This window comes from Ixodes scapularis, unplaced genomic scaffold (assembly GCF_016920785.2).
Source record: "Ixodes scapularis isolate PalLabHiFi unplaced genomic scaffold, ASM1692078v2 PGA_scaffold0__279_contigs__length_252992795, whole genome shotgun sequence".
In the NCBI taxonomy this organism is placed as follows: Eukaryota; Metazoa; Arthropoda; class Arachnida; order Ixodida; family Ixodidae; genus Ixodes; species Ixodes scapularis.
This window is the reverse complement of record NW_024609835.1, coordinates 15,013,024-15,023,108: the sequence shown is the minus strand read 5'-3', so window position 1 is coordinate 15,023,108 and position 10,085 is coordinate 15,013,024. Positions and strand designations below refer to the sequence as shown.

Genomic DNA, 10,085 nt, shown 5'->3' with positions numbered 1-10,085 from the left:
CGGTTCTGCGTGGACTACCGGCAGCTCAACACGGTTACGAAGAAAGACGTCTACCCACTCCCCCGCATCCACGACACTCTTGACCGGCTGCGCCACTCTTGATACTTTTCATCGATGGACTTGAAGAGCGGCTACTGGCAAATCGAGGTCGACGAACGGGACCGAGAGAAGACAGCCTTCGTCACGCCGGATGGACTGTACGAGTTCAAGGTGATGCCCTTCGGACTATGCACGGCGCCAGCAACTTTCCAGCGTGTCATGGACACCGTACTGGCAGGGCTGAAGTGGCAGAGTTGTCTCGTCTACCTTGACGACGTCGTAGTATTTTCAGCTGACTTCGACGAGCACTTGAGACGACTCCGAGCTGTTCTTCAAGCCATTCAGACCGCCGGACTCACACTCAAGCCGTCAAAATGCCGGTTCGCCTATGACGAACTGAAGTTCCTTGGCCACGTCGTTAGTAACGAAGGCGTCCGCCCAGACCCCGAAAAGACTCGCGCCGTCGCGGCATTTCCAGTGCCGACAGATAAGAAGGCCGTGCGAAGATTCCTTGGACTTTGTGCCTATTATCGACGCTTCGTTCGGGATTTCGCAAGGATTTCCGCACCACTTACGAATCTCACGAAAGACGCCGAGAAGTTCGAATGGGCCGAGGAGCAACAGCAGGCATTCGACGAACTGAAACGACGACTCCAGACTCCTCCTGTACTTGGACATTTCGACCAGGATGCGGAAACAGAAATTCACACGGACGCAAGTAACATGGGACTGGGCGCAGTACTAGTCCAAGTGCAAGAAGGCACCGAGCGAGTCATCGCCTACGCAAGTCGGACATTGTCCAAGGCGGAGAAAAATTACTCCACGACTGAGAAAGAATGCCTTGCGGTCGTCTGGGCAATAACGAAGTTTCGTCCCTACTTGTACGGGATCCCGTTCCGTGTAGTCACGGACCACCACTCGCTCTGCTGGCTTGCGAACCTGAAGGACCCGTCAGGACGCCTCGCTCGATGGAGTCTTCGACTACAGGAGTTCAACATGACAGTGGTCTATAAGTCAGGCCGCAAGCACAGCGACGCCGACTGCCTGTCCAGAGCCCCCGTCGAAACACCTTCCGGCTGCAGCGACGACAATGACGACGAGTGCTTCCTAGGAGCAGTGAACACCGACGATATGGCACGACGTCAACGGGACGATCCTGAGCTGCGCGTATTAATCGAGCACCTGGAAGGGGGCAGGAGTACCGTGCCACGTGTCTTCTCACGAGTACTGCCGACCTTCGTCATCCGACAAGGTGTACTCTACAAAGAGAACTTCGGCGACAACAACACACCGTGGTTGCTGGTAATCCCGAATGACCTTCGAGAGGAGATCTTCCAAGCTTGCCACGACGACCCGACATCCGGACACCTTGGTTACAGGCGGACACTGGCCCGTATTCGTGAAAAGTATTACTGGCCGAAGCTTCCCAAGACCGTCCACCTATACACACGATCATGCCACGAGTGCCAGCGACGCAAGAAACCGCCGACGAGGCCGGCCGGACTCCTGCAGCCTATTTCTCCTCCAACTGCACCCTTCCAGCAGATCGGAATGGATCTACTTGGTCCTTTTCCGCCTTCGACGTCGGGGAACCGCTGGATCATCGTCGCCACAGATTATCTCAAACGGTACGCCGAAACGAAAGCTCTTCCTTCGGGGACTGCTGTGGAAGTTGCCAAGTTTTTCATTGAGTCCATCGTCCTCCGGCACGGCGCTCCAGAAGTTGTGATTACAGATCGCGGATCATCGTTCATGGCACAACTGACCCAAGAAATCCTCCGACTCAGTCATACCAGCCATCGTCGTACAACTGCGTACCACCCGCAGACCAACGGGCTGACGGAGCGACTCAACAAGACAATCGCCGATATGATCTCTATGTACGTCGACGTAGAGCACAAGACGTGGGACGAGGTGCTGCCCTACGTCACGTTCGCCTACAATACGGCGGTTCAAGAGACCACTGGATTCACCCCTTTCCAGCTGGTACATGGTCGGAAGGTAACGACCATGCTGGACGCCATGCTGCCCCATGAGCCATCTGACAACGAGAGCGACGACGCCCAGGCGGTTGCTCAACGCGCCGAAGAAGTTCGCCAGCTCGCCCGACTCCTGATTCAAGACCAGCAACGCGTCGACGCCGGCCGCTACAACCTTCGTCGCAGGGACGTCCACTTCCAGCCCGGAGATAGGGTGTGGGTATGGACGCCCATCCGTCGCCGCGGCCTCAGTGAGAAATTGCTGAAGCGCTACTTTGGGCCCTACAAGATCATCCGACGCCTCGGCGATCTGAACTACGAAGTTCTACCCGACGGAACGCGCCCATCTGCAAGACGTCAGCCGCGACCCGAGGTGGTGCATGTCGTCCGGCTGAAGCCGTATTACGAACGATAGGACTCTCCACTCTCGTCGACGAGTGAACTGTGGACTGTGAACTCCGGCTAGCAATTCTGCTGTCCTTTTGTTTTTTTTGTTTTTTTTGTTTTCCGTTTTTGTGCTGCATCGGGACGATGCACTTTTAAAGGGGGGGATAATGCCGCGCGCAGGGCTGAGAAAGCAACGCTCGGTCACGGACCCCCAGAAAGTTCTCGTCTATTCATGTACCGCACGTAACTTCTATCATTTATTCCTGCTTTTGTTTTCTAGAAAGTGCGTGTTCATTCTCGCCCGATCACGCGACGCTCGAGCCGCTTTCGCCGAATCTTCGAGATAGTGACACACTCTAGATAAGAGGCCGCCCGCTACCTTGTCGAGTCAGTTTCGCCCCAGCGTTCGACTCTGCTGCTACGCCGACTTCGACGCCCGCGACGCTCTGTTATTATCTTTTATACCCTTTTATTTTTGGCACAAGTTCGCCACATTAAACGTTTATTTATCCCTGTTTATTTCTTGTTTATTGGTCACCACTCGTGACAGTATAACAAGGTTTATCGCTGAACACGTCAGTCGAACTCTACAGCTGCGAATGACCTTGACCCAGAGAACACAATAATGTTCGTTAATTGAACCTTCTACAATCGTGTACAGGCCGAATGTAAACACGGAGGTTGCCAACGCAGGAAGGCGCAGAACCCATTGTCAACTTCGGACATTGGAAGCAGAGAAAAAAAAAGAGAGAAGGGAATTCTACATTCGCTATAATAATAATAATAATAATAATCTTTATTTGCAAGAGCAATGTAACCCCGGGTGGCTTGCGAGGCGATGACAGAAAGGCGAGAGCCCGTACACTAGAGTGCCTGTCAGCCAACCACCCGGGGCATGAAATAACAAAACAAACAACAATAACAGAGAACGAATAAAAACAAAATGAAACCGAACAATGATCATGGCGTAGAATCAGTTTAGGTGCTTTGACCGCGAAAATGCACGGCGCAAGGCAGCGGACTCGTCACGGTTGTTGGGGAGTGGAGATCGAATCGACAGGGGGGCCGCAAGAAAGTCTCTGAGGGCGGCAAGGAGTACGGAGTGCGAGTGGCGCACTGTTCGGGCGTGCAGGAGTTCTGGCTGCCCGGATCGCTTCCCGATCCTGATGCATGAGTGGAGGTGGGTATCACTCATGGACCCGTCGAGCAACCTTCAAAGGAGCCCAACCCGAGCCACTGTCCGGCGGTGGCAGAGGCTTTGCCACCCAAGGGCCCTAAGGCGAGCTTCATATGGCGGCACAGGAACTTGCCGGCCCAACATCCGAGTATGAAGTGTTCGAGTAGCCCGGCGCTGCACGCCCTCCAGCCTGTCGATGAGGTGAGCCTGGAAGGGTCCCCACACGGAGCAGCAGTATTCCAGACGAGGCAGGACTAAGGCAGTGTAGAGAGCGCGGAAAGTTTCATGTCCCCAGTTCCTTGAGACACGTGTGACAAAGCCAAGAGTCCGCCGGGCCCTGGACACAGTGTCTGCAATCTGAGGTGAGAAGTCCAGAGTTGAACTGAACACAACCCCAAGGATTGGGAGAGACTGAACACTAGGAATGGGAGAGCCTGACAAGTAGTATGCAGGAGGAACGGTGGAACGGCTGTTGGAGACTCGCATTGCAGCACTTTTGTGGAAGCTAATTGAGAGGCAGTTCGTTCTTGCCCAGCAGTCAATCTGGTCCAGGAGACTCTGGACACCCGGAGTGGAGGAGGGTACGTCTGCTGGGGCCAGAATGGTGGTGTCGTCTGCATATTGCACCAGCAGACACTCTTGCGATGAAGGCATGTCGTTCACATACAAGAGGAATAATGTGGGCCCCAGTACTGAGCCTTGGGGTACCCCTGAGGTGACAGCGAACTCATCGGAGGCCTTCCCATGGAACAATACACGGTGGGAGCGACCGATAAGAAAGCGGCTCAGCCAGAGCAGCAGGGGGCCACGAATACCGGATTGTGCAATTTTCTGGAGGAGGATAGAGTGGTCAAGGGAATCAAAGGCGTTGCACAGGTCTAGTTGAATGATATCAGTTGGGGAACGGTTATCCAGGTTATTGCTTATGTGGTGAACAATAGTAGCGAGAGCTGACTCACAGCTTTGGTTGGGCCTAAAACCATGCTGGGAGGCAGAAAGAAGGCCGTTGTTGTCCAGAAAGCGAAGAAGGTGCTGGTTGATGGTGCGTTCGAAAGTGCGGCAGAGGATAGAAGTAATAGAGATGGGCCTGTAGCTGGAAGGGTCGTTGAGAGGTTTCCCTTTACCCTTGTGAACTGGTGTCACAAGGGCCTTCTTCCACGCGGAGGGCACGTAGGAGTGGTCGAGAAAGGATTGGAAAAGTGAGAGCAAGGAGAAAGATAGGTAAGGGAATAGGGACTTGATGAAAGTAGGGGCGAGCAGGTCAGGCCCAGCACAGTGGGAGGGCCGGATCAGTCGGGCAGCTTCATGCAGGTCGTCGAGGGACAAGCACAAATTTGGAAGGCAGGTTACAGGTTGGGAGGTGGAAGCTTCGATAGTCTGCACAAGAAGGTCGGGATCTGGAGTAGAGGAGTTGTGGCTGAAAGCAGAGGAGAACTGTGAAGCGAAGAGTTGGGCTACGTCCCTGGGGGACGTGATGGGGTGATGGTCTCTGGAGAAACAGGGACGCTGTCGGCTAGACTGAAGCCCATTGAAATACTGCCAGAACAGCTTAGGGTCCTTTTTTGCCTTCATAGAGATGGTGTGGGCGTAAGCACTGTGAGCACGAGAGATGGCAGACTTGATTGAGCGCTGCAAATCTTTAGCACTCTGAAGTGAAATCTGGCACTGTGTACGAGCGGCACGTTTGAAGAGGGCTCGTTTCTGGCCAGCCATTTTCTTGATTTCGGGGGTGATCCAAGGGGACCTCTTCCTTCGCGTGGAACTACGCGAGCAGGGCACGCATTCTTTCTGGATGGCGCCAACAAAGTCGCACCAGAGTTCGTAGTTGTCAGCGCAATCGTCCCCAGTGGTAAGACACCAGGGTGCAAGATGGGCTAACTTAGCCATATGGGCATGGTCGGTCCTATAAAAGTTCCACAGAGTCCGTGCAAACCGGCCTTTCCGAGGGAGACAAGTGGCATACACAACCTCTATTGCTTGGTGGTCGCTCCCGGACAGGCCAGGATACACGTCACAGGAGAGCATCCGAGTGATGTCTGTGGTAAAAACCAGATCGAGAAATGATGAGGCACGGCCCTGCGCAAGCTGGGCTTGGTAGGTGGCAGAGCGGCACACCTGTTGGAGGCCCACATCAGATGTGACGTCGAGGAGAACAACACAGCCGTTCCTTGGATCGCGTCAGTAGAACGAGTGTTCAGCGTCGCCGCTGGTGAATTCTCAATAAAGCGGGAAAACATAACTAACAAAAACTTTTAGAGGCAGCTACTACATAAGTGCAACGACAACTGAAAAGAAAACAATAAACCAGAAACAAAAACAGCTGTGTATTTGGTCGTCAAGTAACGGGAAAAGGGACTCGCTACTTTTGAGGCAAAGTAACGGGTTCCTTTTGAGAATCGGTAACGAGTAACGTATTTAGTTACTTTATGAACGGGTAACGAGTGGCGGTATTTAGTTACTTTTTGGGGAGTAACGTGTATATGTCTGCTTTAAACCCAACTGTCTAAGCGCAAAGCAGAAGTGTTATTGAAGCGTTTAATGTTGCCGCCACTCAACTTTTCTGACTCTGAGCTACATCTGGCTCTCAGTTGTTGAGCGCGCGTCCCCCGCGCTCAACAACTTTCCAGTCCGCATATTTCCAAATACGTGCTGCCACCTGGACGCTCCTCTGGGTTTGAGATTGAGTGGCTAGAAAACCACGCCCTCGCAAGGCCTCCCCTACCCGCTCGACACGCAAAACGTCCGCTAGATCTTGTTGACCATTGAGACGCTTTTACCTAGATACGGCTTCCCCTAACTTCGCTTTTCCCCCCATGTGGATTATCTTCCTACGTGAAGTTGATACAAAGCGGTCATACTTCTCCTCTAAGAGAGCAGGAAGAAAAGGAAAGAGTGAAGGGGCAAACAGAGAAGGCGCGCAGAGATTCGCTACACGAGTTCAAGCGCAGATTGACCGTTCCCCCCCCCCCCCCCCCCCCCTTCCCCCCGCCCTTTAGAATGAAACATTTTGATTTCGGGAGTATGACTAATATTATTGCACGGGCAGTCCGGTTCTTTGTCACTGCGCTTTCTCCTTCGTTGTGGACAAGCAAGCTGACGAGTTGCCAGATGCAAACCACCAAGCCACGAAAAAAATATATTTAAGGTGAAGTTTTAGATGACGTGAAGTAATTCTTGGAACCTCTGAAGAATGCTATACCTTGCGTTTTGTAATTGCAGGTGACAGTGCAATTCCGGTGGAACTTGCCTTTTAAAAAAAGAAAAATGTGAGTTTAGTTTTGTCATTGCTTAAAATTCCTGCTTTCTTCCACCCTGACTGAAAAATAAAATGTAACAAACTAAATAATTTTCTTAAGTAAAAAAGTGAGGAAATAGCTTTACAATTCGTTTTTTTAAATATCAACTTATTCCGCTACAAAATTGCTGATAACTGTAAAGGATTACAAGTAATTTAGTTACTTGAAACGGGGTACGTACAAGTCTGCATCTGAGTCTCTACAAAGTAAGAAAAAAAAAAAAGCAAACCAGTTGCACTGAAAAAAAAAATCGTGTTGCTTGTGTACGTTTTGATATCCTTGATGCTAGTTTGCCTCACCGGGTGACTTGTCTCCTATCTGTAGATGAGAAATTTAGTCAGTGCAGTACAGCCGCTACCCAGGGGTCTTTAACGTGCACCACGCAGTAGTGATTACACGAACGCGTGCGGCTACGAGACTCATTCAGATCGAAACGAGCAGGGGGTGGGGTTGAACCCAGAAGTTTCTGCAGCACAAGCTTTCGCTCCACGCTCCGAGTTGAGTTACACTCAAACTCGGCTGAGCTCCGAATCGCGTAAGTTTCACTTTTGGGCGCAGAGCCCAGTGCAAGCACGACCCATTTTTATATCCGTGCCAACCACACTTACTCACTCTCTCCCTCCATTCATTCACGCACCACTCGCCCATTAACTCAAAGAAAGAAAAAAAGAGAAAACACGGAGGGGGAGGGGGGTTCGAAGGGGAGAGTAGAAGCAGTTACGGAATCTCATCCTCGTTTGTGATCCCTTCGAGAGGGGACCGTCGTTACTCGGCAAAAGTCACGGCCATCCCCCGAGGCCGAACCCCACCCACGGTCCGCGGGGGTTCACCCTCTCGCATCCTCCTCCGATTGGCGCCTATAAATTTTTTTCCCCTGGCGATCGCGCAGGCGATGGCGGCCGGAGACTCCCACTAAGCAAAGAACAGCTGCCGCAGCGGCGCTCCAGGCAAGCTCGCCTGCCCCAAGATATATAACACGCATCGGCTTCCTGCCGTGTCCCGATAAGGCCGACCCTCGGCTAGGACCCGCCACAAAGCCCGCGGCGGCACGCGGCGTTTCGCTCTTTTGTCAATCTGAGAGCCGCCTCGGCAGGCCCGCCACCCCGCGGGAACGTGGCGGGAAACCCTTCGCCAGAATATTTAAGATATACACAGAGTATGTCCCCCCCCCCCCCCCCCCCCCAAAAAAAAAAAAAAAAAAAAAAAAGACGTAGTGTTTTTTTCTTCGTTTTATTCACCGCAAAAATAATTTACTCATCGCCGAACGCGCATTCTCCGCCCAAATGTAGCGGCAGCGGTCCGAACCCAATGCCAAAGTTTCAGAACCGTTATCTTATTCAAAGGTTCCATATAGACAGACCCGCTGTTTACGAACAAGCCCCGGTTTGCCCACACCGGGTGTGGGCACTGAGCACGCGCAAAAACCGAATTCGCGTGACGTGAGCGTCTGCGCATGCGCAGTGGCATCGACAGCGCCACCGCAGCTACGCGACTTCAGGGCCGCGTGTTGGTCTCTAAGTTATCTTTTGAAAGTTTTCAATGGGAAATCTTGCCCTTTCTTGGTAACTGGAGTCATTCGCGAGGGCTCCGTCGGCCACCATTTTTTCCTTAGGAATCTAAGATAATCACGTATAACTTCTGAATAAGACAACGGTTTCTTCTGGAATTTTGGGCGGAGAATGAGCGTTCGGCGATACGCAGTTTATTTTGACGTCGCAACGTCTCACCAGAAGGCCTCGTTATCTGTGGTGAGGTTGAGAGGCAGAACGCTGCAAATCCTGAACCCTGACATCGGTGATCCTACGGAGTGGCCATTGGGCACGCGCAGTGGCCATTGGGCACGCGCAGTGGCCATTGGGCACGCGCAGTGGCCATTGGGTACTATCCAAAACCCAAGATATGGCGCGGGTTATTAACGCTGTGTCGTAGCTGTCTGCATGTCATCTAGAGATATCAGGATGTATCGGTACGTCACTTGTGGGAACCATTGGGTTCCCTCTATCCCTATCTAGGCCTAGCTTCAAGCAGGCCGTGGGAGTCGTCGTCACCAATGGCGTCGGCCTCCCGGATACAAGGAACCACGAGGCCGAATTCCCCGAAGGGGCCTGTTCTCCCTTGCCCTTTTGGGTGAACGCGCCATCGGCACACCCTTGGGAGTGGTTATGGGCGCGTCCCGTTTTCGAGTGACCTTCTACCGGCCTCCCCGGGCGCGTCTATTTCCCGCAGGCTACATAAGCCGGCCACCCACCTGTGGCCGGGGCTCTTGGTTAGGGGGGGCTACGCTCGACGGAGTATTCATCGTTATTTTACTGCTCCCCCTTTTCCGTGATCCTGCCAGTTACGGCAGCGCGCACCCTTCTCCTGGTGATCCTGTCAATTAAGGCAGCGCCAACCTCATTTCTCTTTTGTTCCGCCTCCGGGCGCAAAGCGTGTGGCGTAAGGCCAATAAACACGTTTCTACGGTATCCCTGTGTTTGGTGTGGTCTCCCGTCCACCGGAGCCTAGCGGCAACCAACGGACGGACCCGGCCGTAGCCGACATAGCAGCGGACTACGGAGGGGGTTTTGCCTCACAGCGATCAGCAAGGTAAGTCGAAACCCACCTTTTGCAACCGACGAGTTACGGAGTGGGTATTTGCCTCACTGAGGACTTTGGGGTAAACTAGAATCCCACAACTGGCGCCCGTCCGGCGTCTGCAAACAAAGCAGCACGTTCGCAATGACAGCGAACCAGGCCAATTTCCGGCCTTGGACTTCGTGGACGGAGGGAGAGGCGAACGCCCGAAACCCGACGCCACCCAACGGCTTAGTGGCCACGTCAGCCACGCACGGACACAATGCAGTGTCTTTTGAGTCGAGCTTGCTTCTAAGCGGAGGCGACCCAACATGTCCGGAATTCGCCCGAGGCATCCCCCTCCGCGACGCGCCAGCCCACCCTGCTGAGCAAAGCGCACCTGCACTTGTCGAGGCCACCTCCGCGCTCGCACAAAGCGCGGCGACGCAACAGGCAAATACAGCCTCGTACTGCGATGACCTTCTGACCCCAGACTGGCCTGCAGCTTCCGCACAAACGGAAGACACTGCCGCCGTCTCTGAGCAATGGCCCAGCTCGGCGGCTTTATGCGCAACGGGACACACGGCGGCACGCGGCGGCCCACAGCCAGTGTACAGCTCGCCAGCCGAAAGCGTACCTCATCAAAGAGAAAAT

The 10,085-nt window shown here is 53.4% G+C and overlaps 1 protein-coding gene and 1 pseudogene across 1 annotated transcript; both read right to left on the bottom strand.

The window, feature by feature from the left end:
- Nucleotides 1–3,300: 3,300 nt before the first annotated feature.
- On the bottom strand, nt 3,301–4,236 carry LOC120846871 (annotated as a pseudogene).
- Nucleotides 4,237–4,367: 131 nt separating this feature from the next.
- On the bottom strand, nt 4,368–8,733 carry LOC120846893. The gene is made up of 3 exons (XM_042291316.1): nt 8,606–8,733; nt 4,538–5,749; nt 4,368–4,413 (listed from the first exon to the last, which is right to left on the bottom strand). The coding sequence occupies exons 1-3, from the start codon at nt 8,731–8,733 to the stop codon at nt 4,368–4,370; spliced, it is 1,386 nt and encodes a 461-aa protein (XP_042147250.1).
- Between the last annotated feature and the right edge of the window lie 1,352 nt (nt 8,734–10,085).

Bases quoted from the DNA above. Each gene is read 5' to 3' on its own strand.
- LOC120846893 (XM_042291316.1), bottom strand. From the start codon at position 8,733: ATGGCCACTGCGCGTGCCCAATGGCCACTGCGCGTGCCCAATGGCCAC. The intron at 5,750-8,605 runs GTGAGACGTTGC...ACGCGATCCAAG, and splicing joins ACAGATAACGAGGCCTTCTG to GAACGGCTGTGTTGTTCTCC. The intron at 4,414-4,537 runs GTCAGCTCTCGC...ATCCTCCTCCAG, and splicing joins AGGCCCAACCAAAGCTGTGA to AAAATTGCACAATCCGGTAT.